General features: G+C 39.9%; 7 protein-coding genes across 10 annotated transcripts; 3 read left to right on the top strand and 4 right to left on the bottom strand.

Moving 5' to 3' along the window:
- Positions 1 to 61: 61 nt before the first annotated feature.
- On the top strand, positions 62 to 2,415 carry LOC139773018 (RNA transcription, translation and transport factor protein-like). The gene is made up of 4 exons (XM_071707193.1): positions 62 to 317; positions 630 to 851; positions 1,009 to 1,107; positions 1,201 to 2,415. The coding sequence occupies exons 1-4, from the start codon at positions 257 to 259 to the stop codon at positions 1,566 to 1,568; spliced, it is 750 nt and encodes a 249-aa protein (XP_071563294.1). The 5' UTR covers positions 62 to 256; the 3' UTR covers positions 1,569 to 2,415.
- A 732-nt stretch (positions 2,416 to 3,147) lies between these two features.
- On the bottom strand, positions 3,148 to 5,991 carry LOC139773020 (AN1-type zinc finger protein 2A). Of its 2 annotated transcripts, none has more exons than XM_071707195.1 (2): positions 5,633 to 5,991; positions 3,148 to 5,221 (listed from the first exon to the last, which is right to left on the bottom strand). In XM_071707195.1, the coding sequence occupies exon 2, from the start codon at positions 5,186 to 5,188 to the stop codon at positions 4,550 to 4,552; it is 639 nt and encodes a 212-aa protein (XP_071563296.1). In that variant the 5' UTR covers positions 5,189 to 5,221; positions 5,633 to 5,991; the 3' UTR covers positions 3,148 to 4,549. The 2 variants fall into 2 exon arrangements, with proteins under 2 accessions (XP_071563296.1, XP_071563297.1); XM_071707196.1 differs by lacking the exon at positions 5,633 to 5,991 and adding an exon at positions 5,435 to 5,611.
- A 1,000-nt stretch (positions 5,992 to 6,991) lies between these two features.
- Ttc30 (tetratricopeptide repeat domain 30) lies at positions 6,992 to 12,461 on the bottom strand. 2 transcript variants are annotated; one of them, XM_071707173.1, is made up of 9 exons: positions 12,386 to 12,461; positions 11,456 to 11,521; positions 11,047 to 11,385; positions 10,852 to 10,987; positions 10,597 to 10,761; positions 10,256 to 10,524; positions 7,868 to 8,275; positions 7,394 to 7,778; positions 6,992 to 7,180 (listed from the first exon to the last, which is right to left on the bottom strand). In XM_071707173.1, exons 3-9 carry the CDS (start codon positions 11,329 to 11,331, stop codon positions 7,038 to 7,040), a joined length of 1,791 nt encoding a protein of 596 aa, XP_071563274.1. In that variant the 5' UTR covers positions 11,332 to 11,385; positions 11,456 to 11,521; positions 12,386 to 12,461; the 3' UTR covers positions 6,992 to 7,037. The 2 variants fall into 2 exon arrangements, with proteins under 2 accessions (XP_071563274.1, XP_071563273.1); XM_071707172.1 differs by lacking the exon at positions 12,386 to 12,461 and adding an exon at positions 11,818 to 12,097.
- LOC139773017 (zinc finger CCHC domain-containing protein 17) lies at positions 9,079 to 10,250 on the top strand. Its single transcript, XM_071707191.1, has 2 exons — positions 9,079 to 9,306; positions 9,399 to 10,250. The coding sequence occupies exons 1-2, from the start codon at positions 9,190 to 9,192 to the stop codon at positions 10,068 to 10,070; spliced, it is 789 nt and encodes a 262-aa protein (XP_071563292.1). The 5' UTR covers positions 9,079 to 9,189; the 3' UTR covers positions 10,071 to 10,250.
- On the bottom strand, positions 12,181 to 13,939 carry LOC139773022 (uncharacterized). 2 transcript variants are annotated; one of them, XM_071707198.1, is made up of 5 exons: positions 13,802 to 13,939; positions 13,455 to 13,718; positions 13,204 to 13,268; positions 12,594 to 12,712; positions 12,181 to 12,513 (listed from the first exon to the last, which is right to left on the bottom strand). In XM_071707198.1, the coding sequence occupies exons 3-5, from the start codon at positions 13,205 to 13,207 to the stop codon at positions 12,289 to 12,291; spliced, it is 348 nt and encodes a 115-aa protein (XP_071563299.1). In that variant the 5' UTR covers positions 13,208 to 13,268; positions 13,455 to 13,718; positions 13,802 to 13,939; the 3' UTR covers positions 12,181 to 12,288. The 2 variants fall into 2 exon arrangements, with proteins under 2 accessions (XP_071563299.1, XP_071563300.1); XM_071707199.1 differs by having other exon boundaries at positions 13,474 to 13,718.
- Positions 13,940 to 14,178: 239 nt separating this feature from the next.
- On the top strand, positions 14,179 to 19,772 carry LOC139773010 (adipocyte plasma membrane-associated protein Hemomucin). The gene is made up of 4 exons (XM_071707175.1): positions 14,179 to 14,592; positions 14,661 to 14,866; positions 16,379 to 16,664; positions 17,064 to 19,772. Exons 1-4 carry the CDS (start codon positions 14,483 to 14,485, stop codon positions 18,259 to 18,261), a joined length of 1,800 nt encoding a protein of 599 aa, XP_071563276.1. The 5' UTR covers positions 14,179 to 14,482; the 3' UTR covers positions 18,262 to 19,772.
- Positions 19,773 to 19,966: 194 nt separating this feature from the next.
- LOC139773019 (protein C3orf33) lies at positions 19,967 to 22,215 on the bottom strand. Its single transcript, XM_071707194.1, has 7 exons — positions 21,692 to 22,215; positions 21,330 to 21,435; positions 21,032 to 21,233; positions 20,889 to 20,948; positions 20,593 to 20,794; positions 20,421 to 20,530; positions 19,967 to 20,344 (listed from the first exon to the last, which is right to left on the bottom strand). Exons 3-7 carry the CDS (start codon positions 21,104 to 21,106, stop codon positions 20,087 to 20,089), a joined length of 705 nt encoding a protein of 234 aa, XP_071563295.1. The 5' UTR covers positions 21,107 to 21,233; positions 21,330 to 21,435; positions 21,692 to 22,215; the 3' UTR covers positions 19,967 to 20,086.
- Positions 22,216 to 22,232: the final 17 nt, after the last annotated feature.

Genomic DNA, 22,232 nt, shown 5'->3' with positions numbered 1-22,232 from the left:
GCGTGAGCGTGAACGCCGTGAACGTGAACTGTGAAGCGAGCGGCGGATAGACGAGCGTACGCCGCTCGCGCCGCCCGACCTGCCCCCTTCGGGCCGCGGCGCCTGCTAGCTACTGGCACGCCACACACGCGAAATAGGTTAGGTTTCGCGCATCTCGACCGGGGAACGAGTTGACGTTGCTCCACCACGATTTTTCACCTTGCGAAGATACTCCTTAGGAAGCGCGTTCGCCGATCTCTCACCGCGGGTAATTAATATGTTCGAGAGAAGATTAAGGGCGCTCGGCTACTTGGAATGGGATAAAGTCAACGGAAACAGTGAGTGACTCCTCGACACATGTCATAACCTATATGCGATGTCAGAAAAATTTTACGATATTTAAATACATCATTTAAATGGTTACGAAACGGCAGATTTTGTTCAATTTCCATGGTCGATCTGCCATTATATTCTGTTAATAGATTCCGTCATGTTTCTGCTGGCACACATTTTTGTAGCAAACACTTTTTCAAAATCTGTTCTCGACAGATCTGGCTGTCTGATTGATTCGTCGGTTGCAAAAATTCTGATTATTGCATCATATATTTCTTATTTGGACAGGAAGCTTCTTAGGAACTGTAACGTTTCAGATACTGAGCACTTCAGGAAGGTGATTATATGGTTGGAAGATCAGAAGATACGTCATTACACCATAGACGATCGCAAGAAATTGAGAGACATCACCTCCTCGGAATGGCCGAACGCTTTCGAAAAGTACTGCAATGACATCAAGTGTCCGATAACCAAGAACGAGATCGATCAGTTAGAATGGTTCATAGGATACGCTATTTGGCTAGAGTTTGAAGATGACTGTAAGTAGGATTTATCTGAAACGATGGAATTAAAACATCAAAAGGCATATTTGCAATAAATTGTGAATTTCGTAAAGTTTGAACAATCGTTTTAGTTGTCTAATTAATAAACAATAAAATATTGATAGAATTTAAAAATATTAATTTATTTTACCAGGCCAGAAATATCAGCAAGTCGTAGGGAGTAAGGCAAAAGACAAGAAAGAGGTAAAAGTGCCTAGTATCAAGTCCACAAATCCTCTAGATAATTTAGATTGTAAGTATATCTTGCGTCGTACAATATTTCATGCAGGGAGATACGTCATATGTGAGAATATAATCTAAATCTCGCATTTATGTCTTTTTTCAGTTGATAGTGACGCTTTCAAGAACGGAGTTAACTCGATAGCCAAGCTGCTGAACGTACCGAAACATTCTGATCATCTCGTAACGCTACAAGCGTGCAGCAAACTCGTGTGTAACAAGTTGAACGCGGATGCGATTAAACAACTTAATAATGCCTTGAACACCAAGGGTAAATCCCAAACGAAAGTGATTATTGGGCCTGGCTTTAACATGGGCGACGCGATGTTGGACAATGCCGCCAAAGGTCTCTCCTTGTTGTACATTCAAGATCTCAGGAATCTCCAAACAAAAATCAATGAGACAATAGTCGCTGTGCAAAGTATAACGGCTAACCCGAAAACTGACACCAAATTAGGAAAAGTTGGCAAATAAATGCTCGTTAACGTTTTATATTCTAGAAGATATTTGACACCTTGAACGAGTAATATAGACTATATCAAATTAGCAGAATATTTAATGTCACGTACACGTCTCAAAGCAATCTCAAATGAAAAACGTTTGTACTATAAAACGAGATCTATGTATAATTTAAATGTTATTATATTTTAACTTTGTGCCAAATCTGTGAATACGTCGCAACTTTGCAAAGAAACGCAGTGTAACATCTATGTCTCTCTTGTATAGAATCGGCAATATTATGTAAGCATAGATTTGCTAGTGTAACAAAAAATACTCAGTATACGCAAATAAAAATTATGCTATTAATTTATACGTAAATACTGGAGACATTAGAGTAGTACATTTTAATCGCATCACATTAGAGCATAATGAATATCAAGCAATAAATATAAATTGAATTCCGACTTGTTTACAATTCCTGGTGAGGGTGTCCAATTCTTAGGAAAATCATTTTGTTCCGAGCTACTTATTATTATAAATGTCCAAATACTCTATAATATAATTGAGACTATATTTATGAAAAATGTATTCTTTAAAAGCGTAAAATATGAATTTATTTAATATATAACATATATATATATCGCGAATGTGTACAGGCTATTGTTCGCCGAGATAAATTTATTTCTTTGTAATTATTTGGTCACCTTATTATTTATTTTTGAATCCAATACATATCTCGTAGGATTTAAAAAAGATTGTTGGAAAAGTTATATGTTATTGGTCGCATAACTGTTACAACGTAATTTTATACAGCACATCTGAATAGAAGACAAATTATGAATTATACATAATATCAATAAATGAGCTTTTTGTAAACGTATATACGTCCATATATCTGTGAAATTATCTGCTTGTCATTTCCTTGCATTTATTATGTATTTCAAGTTTATTTATAGTATCAGAATCCATTAAATATATAAATTACTGTAATATGCATAAGAAGATACGCACGTGGATATATGTGTATATAGGAATGTATAGGATTATAATAAACCACCTTCTCTTACATATTTTAAACGTTTCAGAGACACTGAAAGGCAATATATTTGCAGATTTAAATTAAATACTTTTTAAGGAGGTACAAGTGAAAAATTACAAAATAACTTATACTGAGAGAGAGAGTCTCTATCTAAAATACAATAACTACAGAAAGATAGTAAACGCTTTCCAATAGCTCTGACACGTCATAGGCGAGTATAATATAACAATATTAACAAATTTTATAAGGTAGTAAAAAGCGTATTTCTATTTACATATTATCAAGAATTATATTATTTTCGAGTCTTCAATATTAAAAGCATATTATTCATTAAATATACGTAGTGGCAAGCATAAAGCATACATCTGCTATTGACTATATTCATTAATTGTCAATGCATTCGTACATATTATAGATATATTTGTCATCTCTGCTTATTATAATTATTTTTAAAAAATCCATGCCTCGCATATATATGTATATTGAAAATTCTCATCCATTTTGCTAAAAAAAAAAAGATGCTTATTATTCTACACTTCCAAAGGAACGAAGTAAATTAAAGGGAACTGGGTGTATTGTAAAATTATATATATTTATAAAAATATGACAGTTATCACAGAATTTATGAATATCAGTTTTTGTCAATATATCAATGCAGCATCTTGAGTATAAAGTCTATATGTTTATTCACTTTGGTGATATTCTGAATTTTCAATAAGAAGCCTGTGATGCGAGAGTGTGATATGTTCAAACGTGATTTCTATTTTGAGACCTTGCTTAAGTTGTAATATGAACACGCCTAGATATCGTACAATATACGCGATTTCTCCCTGCCATCACAGTTTTTTTGATATTGCACTAAAGACCAATACTTACTTTATATATTATTTGTTAAAATCCCGTTGATTAGAAATACGTAATGATAATTATAATATAATTTCTTGTATACACGATATTATTATAAATTAATGACAGACGATTTAATATTCCGAAAACAATATTAAATCCACAGGTATGTATTTTTGTATCGTACGAAAATCTATATATGTAGTCACTGTTTGAAAGCAGTTTCTATAGCAAGTCGATTACAAATATTAATAAGCTTGAATTAAAATAATTTCTATGTTTCTTTTTATTATTAAAGTGAAGAGATTTCACGTAAGTGCGTATTCTAATGTAGATTATGTTTCGTCTACTAAGGCACTCTATACTGAAGCTTTATTATGTAATATATTATCAGAATCGTTTTATTTTCGGCAGAGAATGTATTTCCTGCTTGTAAGCCAGAGTTTATAATCTAAATGAAATATGTGAGATAATCCACATTTATGATATATAAAGGAAATATCGAGTCGTGAACAATTTGTACTTGCAACTTAACATAAAATCTTATCTAACGACAAATAACGTCTTTTTAAGACAAATGCTTTAATATACAATTTTGCTGAGAAATCCCATAAGATAATGTGATGTGCTTAATTACGTGAGCAATTTTATAAATACGGTTCAATTTCTATAACGCAACAGCAGGTTATAGGTATAACAGCTGAGTTATATCTATAACAATATATAACAGATAAAAAATGGATAGAGCAACAAATATAATACTTAAGTAACTTCCATTGTACGCGTTGTCAAGTATGTGCACCCTTTAAGCTAGCTTGCGATCCATGATTCATGATTCGCGATTCATTATTTGTGTAACTCTGTATACGAATCAATATCTCGACTGATTTGTGACAATTTGCATCCTTTAATTTCGTTAAAAAACTGCTCCATGAATCGAACGGGAAATAACATATCCAACTCGACGAATCCGTCCATTCGCGCTGCGAGTCTCGAAACACGAATTGCGCATAGTTCGCCGCTAGAGCTTTAAGGATCACACAATACATATTTTTATGCTGGTAGATTTCCAGAAAACAAGGAGGAAGCTTTCTTTTCTCTATAACGATATAAAATAATGTGTAGATAGTTACGAAAGCCTACATCTATCTCGGTTTCCGGCAGAAGGCACTGGTTGCAGCATACGTCGGTTTCTCTCCTCGTCGTCCAAGGAAGCTTGGAGAGCTCTAGCTAACGCCTCATCCTCAGTCATTGTCCCTTGAAGACTGCGGAACGGATGCGAATTGCTGTTGCTGCTATTCTGCGATATTGTTGCGCGAGTGCCTCTCTTGTTTAGCGCCTCCAGCCGGCGCAGTCTCAACGCCTCTTCCGCCCCGATGCAAGCGTGGTCGGTCGGGTGTCGGTGCTTCAGGCAGAAATTGGCACCGCATTCGCCGCACTTCACCGGCACCATCTCCTTGACCTTGCAACCCTTCGAAGAACACTTGTTGGAGAATACCTTCCTACGGCTCTCTCTACAGTCATTGTCTATATGCGATCCCACGGCGACGTCGGGCAGATCGCCGCGCTTTATCGGTATAGGAGTGTCGCACAACGGGCACACGGGCACCTGTACATCCTTCTTGTACGCGCTGGGGCAGCTGTGACTTGCATAAGTTATATGATCCGTGCAAAAGATTGCCTGGCAGGCGTCGCACCTCAGAGGTAAAAAATCCAAGCGGTTGCACGTACTCTCGGAGCAGTGTTCTCCCAAGTTTGGAAACTCCATCCCGATTATGTTGTACCTTCTCTCCTTAAATATCTGCAAAATTAATTGAACAAAGAATAAACTACATAAAGATGCGTAATCAGCTAGATTGGTAATTTTATTTTCAGGGGCAGAAAATGAAATAAAGAAATAGTGTCTGATGTAAAAGAGATCAATCTTGAACAAGCACAACGGTGATTTAAGGCACTTTTTAAGATACATTTTCCTATACATTTTAAAACAATTGCATGACGCAATCAGTCGCACCGTTTATTCTCTCTTCTATCAAACAAAGCGCTTTCTCGAAAAGGTATCGCAAGCTCGAATCATAAAAGCTCCAATTCAAACGCACGTATGTTGTACGCAAGGTGAAACCACGATGACCGTGGGTGAAAACGTCGACGTGGAAAGCGAGAAAGGCGAGGAAATCGTGCAACTGTCACGATAAATTTTACAATGACGTACCTTGACTCAGCCAAAATGAAAAGTCGCGCGAGGGTCTCGCGAGATTGCGGGCGGTGCTGCGCGTATTTCGCTCCTCCCTCTCCACCGCCGACGTAATATGTAACGTGTGACTCCTCGAGCACGTAGTACGTGGTTAATCGGCAATCGCTCGGAATTTCACGACCGTGAGTCGCTAAAATTTCCGACGGCAGGGCAGTATTTGACACCCGACAAACCGAGAGCCGAGGCTCACTCACGATGGCCGCGTGCACTGATGGGGGTCAGGCACGTGTACCCCTCTTTATATATTCTCGCGCGGCGATAGAAACCGATGACCAACCAGACCAACGATGATCGACGACTTTCGGACCTAACACCTGCCTACACTCTCGCGGAGGAAAGCGCGAGGACGTCATCGAGGTCAATAAGATAACAGGCATAAAGTTGCAATTTCATGGACGCTAGAAACCAGCGGCCAAATATAGTCAGCTAACGCAATGTTTAATTTTTTAATTAAAAAATACATAAATAATCGTATTCTAATTTACATGGAGCTTATAGACTATACAATAAACAATACCTTCCGCATTATAACGCGAGAAAAAGAGAGAGAACATTACGTGGCTGTCCTCGTCCTACAGTATGCATGCACGGTACATAAGCGGGAAATCAATTGACCACGTCGTCAATTGATTTAAAATAAAAATATTTGATTGGTTGGTTCAGGGGAAAACTCCAGGCATCGGGGGGCTGTGAGTGGCTGTGGTCAATCGCTGTGGTCAAACGGGACTGAACGGGACGCTCCATTCTGCTTACCAGCGCGAGTTCTGATTGGCTTCTGCTTTCCTGTTTTCTGCTATTCTGCCAAGGTGTGAATTTTTCCGAAGAGCGTGGTTTTCGAACGCAGCCCTGCCGAACGCGTCCATTATTTCTTCCGCAGGTTCTGCCAGCCATGGGGGGACGAAGAGATCGAACGCGACGCGGCGTCGCGACGCCGCGATGGTCGCGTTTCGCGCGGACGCACGAGTAAATTAAGATCACCCGCTAGATTCGAAGGAGGTAACGAACGCTAAGAAGAGAGAATAAATTATAATAAATTTATAATAAATTATATCATTATGTAGTAAATATATAATAATATTATATTCTAATCTTATATATTATGAGATTGTATTATGAATTAATTGTAATATAATTAATAAATTAATGTTATTACGAAGATAAAATTGTATGTGCTGTCGATGAGATATTGTTAAAAATGACTCTCGACAATCATAAATAAATTCTCGTATTCATCAAGCAAAGAATGATTGAAAGGTGATTCAAGTTCGGAATGCAAATTCGACACATTATGCTAATTAAGGTAATCACAAGATAAAATATAGGCAAAATATATATTATAATATAAGTATCTTTCTTTACGCATCTAAGACATTTGCAACTTTAAAAATAATGCTTTGAGGTATCGCGCCTCGTAAACGACCGTCCGCTTGCCCTGAGGTGAAACATTCAGCATGTCTTGTATGTCAAACGGCTGGTCTATCACCGTCATTATGTCTTTGCCGTAAACTGGAATAAGAAGAAACACACGAGTATAAGTCTATATCGTTTAAAATTTGCTAGTAAATTAATCGACGATTTAATTCATCTACTAAATTAATATAATCCGTCGTCCCTCGTTGTGTCCCTCGAATAACAAAAAGTCGATAATTCTATCTATATTAATAAATTATTGCAGATATCGCTTCACAAATCGCTGAGTAAGTTAGAGAGTCGAGGTACCTTCGCAGTGCTCCAAAAATTGAATGCATTCCTGCAACGTGGAATCCTTCAGGACTACTAACTGCTTCGCCAATTGCTCCAGGAGCGACAGAAAGCACCTCTTCGCGTAGAACCAGGTGTCGGTGCCGAGCTTCTTGTTGTACGGCTCCAGGCTCTTCATCACCCGCGATACGCCGAACTCGTAGTTGCCCTTGGAGCAGTAGAGCGTCCCGATCACCAGATTCACGATGCACAAGTGAAAGAGCTTCTTGTCCTGATCCTCAAACGACACCGCCTCCTCCTCCTTCTCGATCTTCTTCATCAGCTCCTCGGCCTCCGCGTTCTGCGAGGTCATAATGTAGCTGACGCAGAGGTTCGCGAGGACTATGGCGCTCACGTCCAGGATCTGCAAACAGCCGGCGAGTCAGATTGCGACTTGCGACGAGGACACGAGGACAAAAAGAACAAGGAAAATGAGCTTTGTTTCGTACTAACGTTTTCATATTTCTTCTTGACGATCGGCTCGTAGAAACGCGTCGCATCCTTGAACTTGTTCTCCTGCATGAAAAGCGTGTGCGCCACGTTCAGCTTCCACACGTCGTGCTCGTTGCAGAACTCGACGCTCTTCTTGAAGATCTTCTCCACCTGGGTGTAGTTCTCCAGGTCCCAGTAGATCTTCGCCTGCGACATTAATACGGGAACGTATCGGTCGAGGGCCTCCTCGTAATCGTTCACGGCCTTCTTCACAGCATTGTCGTCGTGATTCAGCCTCGCCTCCTGGACCTGCTTGGTCGCCTTACGAAGCGCCTCCGTATGCTTGTTAGCGAGATCGTCAAACTTACGATACGCTTCCTCCGGCGATGTTTGTTGTGTTATTAGCGCGTCCAAGAAGTCGTATAAATACTGGAAAAATAATGTGAATTTAAATCATTCTAATACTACTAATAAAAACATATCGTTCTATACCATACTTTTATTGTATTGTATTTTTCTACAAACATATTATATAAGTAGAATATTATATATCGAAATTATATAATCTCTTATGTAAAATCGTAATCACTTCATCGAAGCTATACTTGCTTAAAAATCTTTCCAAAGGAATCTTTATTTTTGCAACGTATCATTTATTAATATTTGTTCTATACTTGTATTTTTCTACAAATATTAAGTAGAATATTATATGTTACATATTAAAAATATAATCCCTTGATCGGAACTACTTGTTTAAAATTTTTTCCAAAATAATCTTTATTTTTGCAAGATATCATATATTAACATTTGTTCTATATCATACTTTTATTATACAATAGTTTTCTATGAATATTAAATCCAATGTTACACAGAAAAAATTACAATCCCTTAATCGAAATTGCTTGTTAAAAAATGTTCTAGAATATTTTTTATTTTTGTAAAATATCACTTATCAATACGTTTTCTGTATCATATCTTTTTGCTGCATTTTTCTATGAATATTAACGTAAGTTATAAACACTTTAATCTAAACTTCAATTATCTCGTTAATGAGATAATAAATAATTACTACGTTTACGCGAGCGTTACTTCTGTAACACACAAAATCCCGTTTACGCGGAGGAATTATTGTAAGTTACTACAGAAGTAACGCTCGCGTAAACGTAGTAAATGTCCATTGGCACCAGTAACAGATGCTGCGGACATGTTGATTACATTACGGCCCTGCATTTGTTGATAGAAACCTAACCTGTAGCGCAATTTTTCTCTCTATCGATCTTACACTTGTCGAAACGGGTCATCAGTCGCGCACGGATGTTGCTCCGATGAGAAATTGAAGCAGGATGACGAAATGCGAACTGAATCAGATATTTTTAGGCGAGGTCGCGTCCATACAAAATTACGGAGCCTTCGTTAGGATACCAGGTACCTCGCAGCAGGGCTTGATACACCGGACACAGGTGTGTATTATCATACTCTCGTTAAACAATATATCGATATATGTATCCCTGCCGCAATGTAATCCATTGATTTCTATGCAATTCTCCGTCAGGTAAGCACGGCTCATGTCGACAATGTTGCAGAAGTCTTGCAAAAGGGCGAACGGGTCTGGTGTAAGGTGATCTCTATGGGGGAGGACGGCAAGGTAGGGCTGTCCATGAAACACGTGAATCAGGGAAACGGCACGGATCTGGATCCCAACGGCGTGGAGCTGCAAAGGGACGAGCAACGGAGAAAGACACCCGGAACGGCTCAACGCAAGGCCATACATTTGGAGGCGGTGCTGAACACCACGTGCACCAAGTGCGGGACGAGGGGACACTTGTCCAAGGACTGCTTCATGTCGCCCGACGGCAAGAAGTACGAGCTGATCCCGGAAGTCGAGGAGAAGGAGAGTATTCCGGAACCGGAACCGGAACCGGACAGCGAGAACGTGGTCGCGAAGAAGGTGGAGAAGAAGCACAAGTCGAAGAAGAAGAAGAGAAAGTCGAAGAGGAGCAAACAGTCCACCGACGACAGCGATACGGAGGACAAGGAGAGGAGCAAGAAGAAGAAATTTTCTAAAGAGCGCAAGAAGCACAGGAAGAAGGACAGCGGCAGCTCGAGCGACTCCTCGGGCAGCACGTCGCCCGGCGACGTGAAGGCTCACAAGCGAAAACACTCGGAAGATCACGAAACTCGTACGAAGAAATGCAAACACTCGAAAACCAAGCATTCAGATTAATTTAAGATCAAGCATTCAGCATTGATGTCAACCGAACTTTTCCTTTTATAAATATAATTTTCAATATTATACCCTACGCTGCATGTGACTTGTATATAAACTATGAAAAATACGACTGCAATTGTTTAAAATGCTCAAATTGATGTTTTAACAAATAAATGATCGATTATAAGAATTGAACTTACTGGCGTCAAATATTTGTAAGTCAGATGTACATTTTCGGCCAGAACATCGGCGGCGAGATCGTAATACTGATATTTACAGTACATGAGTAACAAGTTGGCGAAGGTCTCGGGCGGGAACGGATTTTGCTGCAGCAGAAACTGCAGTTTCTCGAATCCCTCGCTCGGTTTTGTGTCCATGTTTATTAACGCTTGATTGTGCAGAGTAACGGCATCGAGCTCCTCCTCGGAACGCGGCGGCATGTCCGTTAACGCCTCCTTCGCCGCGTCGTCTGTAATATTAAGGAACGATGTAACAAGTACAGGTGGACCTTTCCTTGAATTTGGAAGCGACGCGAAAGTACAATTTTGCAATTGGTACTCGATGGCGGCCTTCAGATTGAACGCCTCTGTCAGAGCTGTCTCGTGCAGCGTCAACGTATTCCCGACGCTCCGAACTTCGATACCCTCGGTGGCCATCCCTACGCTCAGCTCTGGATGCTCCCTTATACCGTGTTCAATAATAGTAGCTGAAAGTTAATAAGAAGCTCAAATGAGTAAGCAAATAAAGCTTATAATTCACATTGATAGAATTGGTAATAAGAACATGAGGATTATACCGATGTGTTTCAGCGATGCTGCGTACTCTTTCAGTTTGAAATAGCAAAGGGCAACGTTGTACGACAAGTGAGGTCTGAATCCCGCAATTTGTAACGCGTTCGCAAATTTCTTGAGGGCCTGTTCGTACTGTTCCTCCTAGAAACGCAATCGTATGTGTACATCCATCAACTGAGTCTGCTTGTAGATATCCGTACCTTGTACAAGAGACATCCCAGGTTGATTTCTGTATCGACGTCGTCGGCGGCACATTGATCAACGAGATTTTTCGCAGCCACCATGTCTTCCTGCCCGTACTTTATAGCTGCCTGCAGCTTCTTTACTTTGAATTCCATGTTACTTTGATTGATGATGCTCGAACAGACCGTCCACGCTTCTGGGTACATGCAAGCCTGATGCAAGGATTGGGCGTAGTAAAGCTTATACAGATTCTCCTCCGGGCATAGCTGGACGAGCTTCTCGTAACACTGAGCTGCGGCCATGAAATCTTGAGTGTAGAAATAACAATGGGCCAGAAGGGATAAACAAGGTCTGGACTGAAAGAATATTTTACTCGGTATTGACAATGTTTACGCAAATCGGAATATCATATTGCAGCATACGTACATTGGGATGAGAGTCTAAGAGATTTAACAAGACTTTAATAGTTTCGGTATATCGCTGTTCTTTTATCTGGAACACAATATTGTATTTAATTACATATTTATTCGTTTTCAAAGATAAAAAATCAACGCAACATGTTTCGAAATTATCCTCCCTTCTATTTAATCAACTTTTCAATTAATTTGGAGTCAGGTTTATTTTATTAAAAGTGTCAAATGTACATAATATATGTACAACATATTTGGAAATAATCCTTCCTCATATTTAATCAACTTTTCGATTAACTTGGAGTTGGGTTTATTTTATTGAAATTTTCAAATATACATAATATATGCATGTGTAGTCATGCACACAATTCAATGTACCATGGTATATATTATTTTAGTGTATTCTCCATCCTTTATATGCACATTTTCTATGAACGTAGACATAGTGAATTACAATATATAATAATGCACTATCGAAACTTTAACAGTTAATTGGTAATTATTTCTTGCTTTACAGTGCAGTGTGTACATGTGATACGTGTGATTGTGAACATGCATTCCTGCGTATTGTTTTGGCACGAGACTAGATCCGTTGCCAAGGAAACAGCACTAGGGAATAATACAAGTTTGAAACACAATTCGTTTATATTCACATTGTTATCAATAATGTCAATATTTTATCAAATGCAAATTATGTTTATTTAATATGTAACAGTGAGTTTAAAAAGATTTACAATGCAATTGTGATTTAAAAAATTATTTATCTATTCATATATATTTACACATTTGATATACAATATATACAATACATAAGAGATGGATAGATATTACATTGAGGAAAAAGCGCATCTAGTGCCACAATAATTTATTTACTTCGCACAACTTGTCCCTCTTAATCTGATCCAGAACAGCTGTTAAATTATCAATTTTATCAATCATCACTTGCAATTTATGTTCCTGCGTCTTCAGTAACTCAGCTGTCTCCGAGAAATTCTTCTCAAACATGGCCGAGTGTTCATTCGTGAAAGACGGCACATCTAGAATTTTTGCTGGCTTCACAAGAACTCGAGTCATCTGCAATGAATCGCACCAGTGATAAATACAGGTAAGCAGAAGACGAAACGATAACTAGCAGTCCTGTAAAGAACACTTACATGTATCTCGTTGGTAAGCTCGATGGACCTCTCAAGTTCCTTTGCACATTGCAGTGGATATCTCTCCCGAGCGTCACATACCTCGAACACTGCTTCTTCGCACTGCTGTTCAAGATCATCTGAATTCAGAACAAACGACATTATAGATAACTGACTGAGGTATTTTCCAATTTAAAGTAAGGATTCTCAATCTTTTTTGTCAAAATCTTTGTAATGGACCGAGGGCTTATAATGACCAAATATGTTTTATTCTTGAAAATCATATAAAAACAAAATATCTTTCTTTTAAAATTATTATATTGTTACGCCTTTGGTTCTGTGGTTTGGTTGTTGCTGTATTAGATTTTTATAATATAGAAGAACTTTGTTTTCATTTTCAAAACTTATATCCAGCTTCCTGATTATTACAAATATTTTATGGCCTTCTATACATGATATATATATATATTGTCAACATATCTTAGCGGGCCAGATAAAACTTCATAGAAGCTAAATCCAGCCTAGAGACCATAGAGAGATCGGAGACTCCTAATTTAGAGCAATTTCATTTCCACTCGGAAAAATCCAGGTTGGGAGTTTTTAACAGTGAAGTGGGACACGGAGCACCTACCCATTTCCAGATATACATGCAGTTGGCTCCTCACATCTGACGTCGCATCCCTGAGTTCCTCATGCCTGTTTAGAAAACAAACGGTGAGGCACTTTATAAATAAGTGATCGAGCGTGCTCGAATGTGTGATAAAACTTCGAGACGCGGAAGAAAATACAGAGAAGAGAAAAAAACGACGCTTTGCCTCCGATTCGAAGGAAAAGTCGTCAGTAAAATTCGCCACGAAATTCGAGACGCGGCTCGACTCTTACCAGGCTCGCGTATACGCACACAGTTTCCGGACGAGCGTGACAGCAAGCCTCGAGGATTAGCTCGGTGATTTATCTAACGAAACGGCGTCGTTTTGAAAGAGCACGGCTGACACTCGTCCCGCCATCAAAGGGACATTTTTATTCTCCGTGACAGCCGTGACAGGCACACTCCAGCCCTCCAGCCAATCGGAGTCCATCAACGGTCACGTGACGAGTCGGCGAATCTCCCTTCGGAGCCGCGAGGTCTTTAGCCTTATAAATGGCCTTAAAAAATTCCAATGAAACAATCAAACCTTCGAAGACGATCTTAAATATAAAAAAATAATCGGCTCATGAATGACGCTCACCCTTGGGCCTATTCGGGCCCCTTGGCATAATCCCCTGTAATCCCCGGAAGGGCCATTCACGGCACAATTCACGGCGGGAAATCGACTAATCGTGGGCCGAATAAAAAGCTGCGCACGCGATTGGCCGATCCGTCCGAGCGGGCGTTATCGCGTGTCAATGACGCGCGTCACCGTGACACGGAGATCGAGATGAATTTCGACGATCTCGGCGCCGATGCGGCCGATGACGGATTTTCCGTCTGCGTGGCGATCGCCGTCTGACCTCCGCGACGACTCGACTCGAGAAGCGGGAAACTCGTCGCGCACGAGAGGAAGCGGGGCGGGTAGCCCCTACGTCAGGCGCCATTCGATCGGCACGGGGTGCCGTTATTCGCGTATCAAGTATCAAGAAGAACAGTTACACCGCGATCGTAGAGTCGTCCCCATCCCCGGTCCCCGGTCTCCCCGGCACCGAGCGCCGCGACAAACGCTGACAACGTCGCTTTGTCCGGAACCGACCGCCGACGGCGATTCCAGCGTAGCGAGTAGCGACCGTGAGCGACTCTGCCGACCCACGGAGACGTGGCGCGCATCCTCGCGTGACGGATCGACGAGAGAAAGAGAGAGAAGCGAGAGACACCGTGTCCTGAGAGGTACAAATATCCGAGGCTTCGACGAGTCGTTACCTCGCGCGCCAGCGAGATGAGCTATTTAAAGTCGATCGGCACCGCCGTCATCTACATCGGCCTGTACCTGGCCGTGATCACATACATGCCCGGTCTACCGCCGGACTCGGAGTTCCACGAGTACAGGTAAGAAAGAGGCGAAAAATACGCGAATATGATTGACTCTGATTGACCGTTGACCTTCGACCTTGCAGCGTGACACCGCCGCGCGAGCTTGACCCTAAAGTGGGCCCGAAGAATCGGCTGAACGACGTCCAGAGGCTGTTCGAGGGCGAGATCAATTCCCCGGAGAGCTTCGACTCGTATAACGGACAGCTCTACACCGGCGTCCACGGCGGCTACGTCCTGAGGATCGAGGAGGATCGCACGGTGCCCATCGTCAAGTTCGGCGAGAAATGCGGTGAGTAGTAATAAATGGAAACTCGATTTCTCGATTTTTTTTCAACCGGAAAGAGTTGCGCAAGATTCATTAGTATGGATCTAACGACACGTAGACGGGTATTATGAATTTAAAAAAATTTAGCATGTGGAAGGGGAAATAGAACGAAGTGACACTTCGTCCATAATAGAATTTTCTAATTCAGCCTTATCTATGGAGTATGGAAAAATGATTAGATATACCTACAGAGCTATCGGAGCTGATAGCTGATACACGATTCTATAAATATTTGTGAAGGTTAATGTCATTTTTTCAAGTTGATAAATTACTTGAGTAAAGGCCATTGCACGTAACAAAGTTTTAGTCATAATCGAAAGGCCGTAAGAAAATAGACCAATCACACTCGATTATTCTTCGAGCTCAAGGAGAATAATCAACTGTGATTGGTCTATTTTCTTACGGCCTTACGATTACGACTAAAACTTTGTTACGTGCAATGGCCTTTACGCAGCCTCGGAGATAAATCTTGGAGATAAGTTTCCTTGGAGATAAATTATATATACTTATTCATATAAATATTAATGAATTATTTGTTTGGACTTTGCCTCTTTGTGATCTTTACACTCTATATAAATATGTAAAAGAAGGATAAATCAGAATATCAGATATAATAGCATTCAGATTTGCAAATTTTTTATCTTCTTGTCTTCTTATCTTAAAAAATAACTTAATTTGCAAGTATACGAGTATAATAATGAGGTAATAAAATTACTATAAACCTGATGTAAAATCTGATGTAAAAGATGTAAAATTGATGAACCAAGAATTGTTTTTTAAAATTCAGATTGTATGTAGAAAAATATGACAAATTTTATTTTATAACTTGACATAATTATTATTCAACAAAGTAATATAAATTTTACAGGTAAGAAGAAATTGAAAATTACATTTTAAGAAATATATGCATTGTAGAAATGTCTACACATGCCTTGTTAATTTCGTGTCATTTTGGAATTTTAAATGAACGTTATCAGCAGGTTTGTCACTGCCTGTGTGTGCTTGATTATACAAGTGCGGACACTTGATTATACTTACATTTAGGGATTAGTTTAACACGTATATATTGTACATGGAAAGATTAAACATTTTGTGATTAAACATTGCATCAAACTTCAAAATCTTTTATCTCATATTATCTTTTATGTTATTTTTTTAATCTTTTATATTCTTTCTCTTATTTCAAAACTTCAAAAAGTGTACATGTGTAGCATGATGCGAAAAGGATAGACTTTATGTCTGTTTGGAAGTTCAGTTAGACATTTGATACAATTACTGGTGTAATAGCATTGTGATACTGTTAAAATGTTTGAAATTAATGTAGGTGTTAGTATTATATGTCTACATAAATTTTTTTGTGCATCTATACATATAATTATAATATGTAGAATTAACAAATATAAATAATTTTGGTGTAATTAATACAATTAATTATACCACAGTAATAAAATTTGTATTTTCTTATCAAATTTATAGATGGCATTTGGCAAGAGCACAAATGTGGCAGACCACTGGGATTGAGATTTGACAAGAAAGGCAATTTATTTGTGGTGGACACCTATTACGGAATTTTCAAAGTGAATGTTGCAACTGGAGAATACAAAAATATAGTGAACATTTCTAAACCGATTGAAGGGAAAGTTCCACGATTGCCTAATAGCATAGATATCGCGGAAAATGGGGATCTTTATTGGACTGATAGCAATACGGACTTCCTTCTTTGTGATTTGGTGCTGTCAGCGTTGTCGAATCCATCGGGAAGGTAAAAAAAGATACGAATGCGTGTTTTAAAAACAGTTTAATGCTATGCGCATATATGTATGTATTTAATCTTCCGACGGGAGCGCCTGTGTTCTTTGTATACGCGCGACGATTATGCAGGGAATGCATGGAAACTTCCAGTTTCAGTGCCGGCTCCCCGAGCTATTCCTTTAGTGTCTGATAACCTTTCAAATATTGTAAACTTTCACCGCATAATGTTTATTTTACGATAATATCCCTTATCCTTTCAATTTTCCAGTCTCATTCCACGGTGTATTTTGTACACGACTCGCCCGCTCCCGTTATGAAAAGGGCGCGCCCGCCGGAAGGTTAACATACATATATATATAGAATCTATATGTATTAAAAAATATATATATATTAATTTTATTAATTACAGGCTTATACGTTATAATGCAGCTAAAAAGAAAAACGAGGTATTGATGCGAGATCTTGCATTCGCGAATGGACTCATGTTAAGCGACGACGAAAGTTTCGTAATTGTGGCAGAAACGCAAAGAAATCGTATCATGAAATATAACTTGAAAGGACCAAAGGCAGGGCAACAGGAGGTTTTCATTGACGGTTTGCCGGGTATGCCGGACAACATTCACAGCGATGGTCAAGGTGGTTTTCTCATCACTTTGGTCATTGCTATTGATTCTGAACATCCTCAACTTACCCAGTCTCTCACGCCACACCCGTACTTGAGAAAAATGTTGGTGCGGTTGTTAGTAACGATGGAACTGCCGTTTAAACTGTTAAATGACATTTATCCTAATACCTACACGGAGAGACTTGTGCACGCGATAGGATCATTCCAAGGCGCTCAGTTTTTCATCAATTCGGACAAAAGTCTGGTGTTGAGAGTAGATGCGTCTGGTAACATTGTCGAAGCTCTTTCTTCAGATAATGGCAAAGTCCACGGTATAAGTTCGGCTCACATACACAACGACTTTTTATGGTTTGGCTCTCCGTGGATAAACTATCTCTCGAGAATCCCGTTGAAACAGGCTTTTCCTGACCTAGCTGATAGTGCGAAGCAATCGCTGAATGCCGGTCCTTCAGGTGTGAAAACGGAAAGAGTGAAACGCAGTACGGATTCTACGACGGCAAAACCGACCGAGTCGGCCAGGGCTTCCCAGACAACGTCAAAACCAACTACCACTCCTACAACAACGCCTAAGCCAACCGCTGCTCCCACGACAGCTAAGCCAACCGCTGCTCCTACGACACCTAAACCAACCGCTGCTCCAACGACACCTAAGCCAACCGCTGCACCAAAACCAGCCCCAACTCCTAAAGCGGACAAACCTACCGCTACAGGCGGTGGCAATGTGAAACCGGAAACTAAATCGTCTACAAATGCCGAAGCCAAAAAGGACAATGCACAAGCAGCTGGTGACGCGAAACCTAAAACAAAATTAAATTCTCCGAACGCGAAATCCGAGGAGAATAGCAAAAAGGACGATGCTGCAAAGGCACAATCCGAAAAGAATGTGAAGGTGGACCAGGGTGCTTCTGCGAAACAAACAGCGCAGAAATCACAACCCGAGAAAGCTCGGGTCGAAACAAAACGTCCGAAAGACGATCTTTAATTAGAAAGTAAATGAACCATGATATATTTGTGATACCACCAACACTTGTTGAACGGTACACTCCATTTTTCACATTCCATTAAAAAACAGGTTGAGGATATATAGATTATCGATATCTCATCAATTTGCTTTATAGGCATTCATATCGTTCACGTTGTTATATCCAAGTCATGTATATATAAGTTATGTGATCCATTACAGGTGCTACGATTGCAAAAGGTAAAGGTCCATGAAAAAAAATAAGTTGAAGATGAGTAGAAAAAACTTTTTCATACAAAGTTTCACTGTTGCGAGAATTTAAAAATACTTTTCATCATGTTTAATTAGCATGACTTTTAACTACACATTGCAACCTCATTGCAATCATTCAACGTATCTCAACAGTGGTTCAAAACATGATTTAAAAATTTTGCTATTCTACATAGTAGAATAATAAATTTTTCATCAAATATTAGAAAATAGGAATTGAAATTTGTCATGGAGGTTACGTGTGTAAGATATCAAAATAATTTTTATGTTTCTGTGAATCAAAGATTTTTACTCAGATTCTGATTTAAAAAACAGATTCTTTTTTTAATAGTGTTGTGAGATCATTATAGAGGCTTAAAATTAAGAGAAGATTAGATGAAAGCTTATTAATGGTCTAATCTTTAAGCTCGATTTTTTTTCAAAAATTCGTATTTTAAAATTTTTCATATTTTGATTTTATTTTTTTAAATATAAAATTACATTCCCAGTTAATATTATCCATAATGGACAACCTTGTATATTCCAGAGAGTGGAACAAGATTGTGAAATGCACATTAGAAAAATCTATCAGCTTTATTACAAATGACTAAAAATAAGAACGAAAGTTTAGAGAAAGTTGTGTGTTGGCAACTGTAATGTATATAAAAAGTTAAAAGATCGTTTTTGCAAATATTTTATTATACGTTTTTCATTCATATAGTATATGTACTAATTTTTATACTTTATATCTTACTTGTATCGAAATCCAAATGACAAGAAGAATTTGTTACTCCTTTTTTTCTGCAGCCTTTGAATAATATCGCTCTATCTTTGTACTGGCTTCCGGTTTTAAGTATATAAAGCATATATCAAATGCTAAGATAATTTGAAAGCTGACACAAACGTCTTTTTAAAAGGAACTAAGGGATAATCATAATTAAAATGAGTTGGTTATTTTGCATCGTTCGTACAGTAGATAATTTTTCATAAGTCTATTTTTATATTACGTTTTTCTTTAGTACGGACAATATCCACAATAATTGTAACTATTGCGGATATTAAAATATAATTCACCCAAGTTTCAACAAGTGAGAGTGAACAAGTCCCAAAATAAGAATATAAGTACTGTAGGTAATTAAAGAATTGACAAATGTTTTTGTTAAGTTGCTCGACGATTAAAAATAATAACCTTGTTATATGGTGTCAGGTGTGAGATGTAAGATAATTATAAGAATTGTACAGTTTGGCAACTACACAAATAAAATTGACTTTTTCGATAGTTATCACCTGTGCAAATATTTGATACTTAACAAAAACGCTCATGTACTTCGATTATTAATCTTATATCAAATAAGTTGAAATATATTTGAAGCGTCCGAAACAAAAGGTTCAATAATCTTATATAGCTCTGGAATTGATAAACTTGCTTTTTTAACTAAACGTTCACACAATTGTTCCTCATGAGACACACACGAAATTGCGAAAATACTTTTTATTAAAAAATCCTTAAGTACACAATATATACATTCTCTATCTTGTATAAACTATCAAAAATATATGTTACTCTGGAAACTTATCGCTAAGACAAGCCGAGCACTTACAGATCAAGCCGTCTCACTACGATTGCAGGCAACAACGACTTCATTTTGTCAATCGTGAACATTTGTGCCTTCCACAGAACTGTCGGCTGCTTGACAAAATGCCAATATCCGTTTCTCCTTCGTACTGCCCACTTTTGCGCGTTCGCTAAAGAATTTTTGTACGCTAGAACTTGCTTGTCCTTCAGCTTCGTCCAAGGTTCGTGTACCGTAGCTAGGCCTAATTTGACTAATTTCTCGCCAATCTCTAACGAGACCTGTTTGTAAAAATAACGTACGAGCATGATATAAGTACTTAATAATAACAACGAACGTAATCTCTATTTCTCTCACTTGATCTTTCTCCGACATTGTGACCACGCACTCCAAATACTCCTTCTCTCTGACAATAGGCAAAAACGTTACGAGCTTTCCATTGAGCACGGTTTGCAACCAGCTTACACCTACAAGATCAATCTGCATTTTGAGCAACAGCCGTGGATTCCATGGTCGGCTCGATACCTACCGTTGCCAGTAATGTCAACGCCACCGATCTTGACGGGCAAGTAAGCCTTGTTGAAACGGGGCAAGGGCAGCAAGGGCCGGTGATCGACCATCAGTAGAACCTTGCTGGAGCTCGGTTCCACGCGTCGCACAGTGCCCTGGAGTGGAACCCGCGATTGCAGGAAATGCAACGGGACGTCGGACGGCTTCGTGAACCTCGCGAACTGGAAAACACACCGAGAGAATGAGAGGATCGAATCAACGTGAGGAGGAGACAGTGGCAGGTAGACGAACGTAAAGTACGAAATTTGTACTCACGGGTCTAATTTTGTACAGGGCTGCGAGCAGGCCGGCGCTGGCGATCCCGTAGGTGATGAGCTGAAAAGAGAAGGAGAAACAGCAGGTATAAGATACAAGCGCATGACCAGCGCGGCTAGGAAGGTTAGGAAAGCGTCGCTCACCTTTCCCGGTCCCGTCTCGTCCTGCATAAGGATCTGCAATCGTCCGAGGATGGACGGGTCGTCCTCGCGCGCCATGCTCCACCACCAGGTCCTGAGACTCCTGAGCGAGGCTGTCGTTCGTGTCGCTATAATTTCGTTCGGCTAATCACCGTCGCGTCCGACGGTTCGTTTCTTATCACAGCTCAAGTCGCTATTCGATCACCTAGAGACATAGAAACATCACGTCACACTTGTAATAATTTCATGTGTTAATGTTTACACTTTCTTCGATATCTTCTCGGAACGGTCAGGCAGTTACCTTCACCGGCGGGCGATTTAATATCCAATAATTAACGAGCACGTGTTAAATCTCCCGGTCGACTCGCATGAGGTCCACACTTCTCGGCTGCGCCTGCCGTCTGCGCCTGAAACGAAATGCAGTGGGGACATTAGAGAAAGAGAGAGAGAGAGAGAGAGAGAGAAAGGAGAGGAGAGACAACAGTAAAATGCAATTACCAAAAGCAGTCCTTGGAGAAACGGACGAAGGGATTACGTAATTGTAAACTCATGAAATTTTCTTCTCAATACAAGCGAATACGAACAAGAGATTTGATTCAAACTTAAGTTTCTTTATCCTTAGAATTATAATTCTCTTATATTCTAATTATATACTAACGGTACCTTTGTAAAAAAAATTAACGCGCCTTCACAGAAAGACGCACATTTTCCTCTTCAATCACCTCGCGGAGAACCTCGAGATGTTCCACGTTGAAACTTCACGCGAGCGCATCTCCGCAAACGTCGGCGCACAGAGCAGGTGATCCGTGATCCTTCACCGCGATTTCTACGCTCGAGGGCTGAATTAAAAGGAGACGGCCCCCCGGATGTTATCGGTCGAGATAAAGCTCGCGAAAGAGAGAGCCGTTCGAAAGGAGAAAGACGCGCGCGCGTCTTTCCTCTTGTCTTCTCTGAAAAAGAACTCCGATACGACGGAGGCACAGCGCTTCGATAACCGTTATCAGCCCCGGGCGCGCGCGGCTCTCGCAATTAATTCGAACGCCCGGAGGAAGGGCACCTCTCCGGGGAAACGCGCCACACGGAAATAACGACTGTAAAAAAAGACGTGACTTCACGCTCGCGCGCGCCTCGCGGAGCAAAGGGAGCGGAGTCGGGAGTCGGCCGGCCTCTGTTCAGTCGACGGGGCGCCGCGCTCCAAATCCGC

This window comes from Temnothorax nylanderi, unplaced genomic scaffold, assembly GCF_030848795.1.
Source record: "Temnothorax nylanderi isolate EJ_2023f unplaced genomic scaffold, tnyl_v1.0 TNYL_tig0056_pilon, whole genome shotgun sequence".
Lineage (NCBI taxonomy): Eukaryota > Metazoa > Arthropoda > Insecta > Hymenoptera > Formicidae > Temnothorax > Temnothorax nylanderi.
Note: the sequence above shows the minus strand (reverse complement) of the source record. Positions and strands in the feature narration are given on the sequence as shown.

Excerpts from the sequence above, each read along its gene's own strand:
- LOC139773022 (XM_071707198.1), bottom strand. Across the intron at positions 12,514-12,593 it reads AGCTTACCAACGAGATACAT|ATGACTCGAGTTCTTGTGAA; the intron begins GTAAGTGTTCTT and ends GATTCATTGCAG.
- LOC139773019 (XM_071707194.1), bottom strand. The coding sequence starts at position 21,106 with ATGGCGCGCGAGGACGACCCGTCCATCCTCGGACGATTGCAGATCCTT. Across the intron at positions 20,949-21,031 it reads ACGAGACGGGACCGGGAAAG|CTCATCACCTACGGGATCGC; the intron begins GTGAGCGACGCT and ends TTCTCTTTTCAG. Across the intron at positions 20,531-20,592 it reads CGTTGACATTACTGGCAACG|GTGTAAGCTGGTTGCAAACC; the intron begins GTAGGTATCGAG and ends TTGATCTTGTAG.
- LOC139773020 (XM_071707195.1), bottom strand. The coding sequence starts at position 5,188 with ATGGAGTTTCCAAACTTGGGAGAACACTGCTCCGAGAGTACGTGCAAC.
- LOC139773010 (XM_071707175.1), top strand. The coding sequence starts at position 14,483 with ATGAGCTATTTAAAGTCGATCGGCACCGCCGTCATCTACATCGGCCTG. Across the intron at positions 14,593-14,660 it reads TCGGAGTTCCACGAGTACAG|CGTGACACCGCCGCGCGAGC; the intron begins GTAAGAAAGAGG and ends TCGACCTTGCAG. Across the intron at positions 16,665-17,063 it reads TTGTCGAATCCATCGGGAAG|GCTTATACGTTATAATGCAG; the intron begins GTAAAAAAAGAT and ends TATTAATTACAG.
- LOC139773018 (XM_071707193.1), top strand. The coding sequence starts at position 257 with ATGTTCGAGAGAAGATTAAGGGCGCTCGGCTACTTGGAATGGGATAAA. Across the intron at positions 852-1,008 it reads GCTAGAGTTTGAAGATGACT|GCCAGAAATATCAGCAAGTC; the intron begins GTAAGTAGGATT and ends TTATTTTACCAG. Across the intron at positions 1,108-1,200 it reads TCCTCTAGATAATTTAGATT|TTGATAGTGACGCTTTCAAG; the intron begins GTAAGTATATCT and ends GTCTTTTTTCAG.
- LOC139773017 (XM_071707191.1), top strand. The coding sequence starts at position 9,190 with ATGACGAAATGCGAACTGAATCAGATATTTTTAGGCGAGGTCGCGTCC. Across the intron at positions 9,307-9,398 it reads GCTTGATACACCGGACACAG|GTAAGCACGGCTCATGTCGA; the intron begins GTGTGTATTATC and ends ATTCTCCGTCAG.
- Ttc30 (XM_071707172.1), bottom strand. The coding sequence starts at position 11,883 with ATGTCTACGTTCATAGAAAATGTGCATATAAAGGATGGAGAATACACT. Across the intron at positions 10,762-10,851 it reads AGCATCGCTGAAACACATCG|CTACTATTATTGAACACGGT; the intron begins GTATAATCCTCA and ends ATTAACTTTCAG. Across the intron at positions 8,276-10,255 it reads CTTACAAATATTTGACGCCA|TATTTATACGACTTCTTGGA; the intron begins GTAAGTTCAATT and ends TTATTTTTCCAG.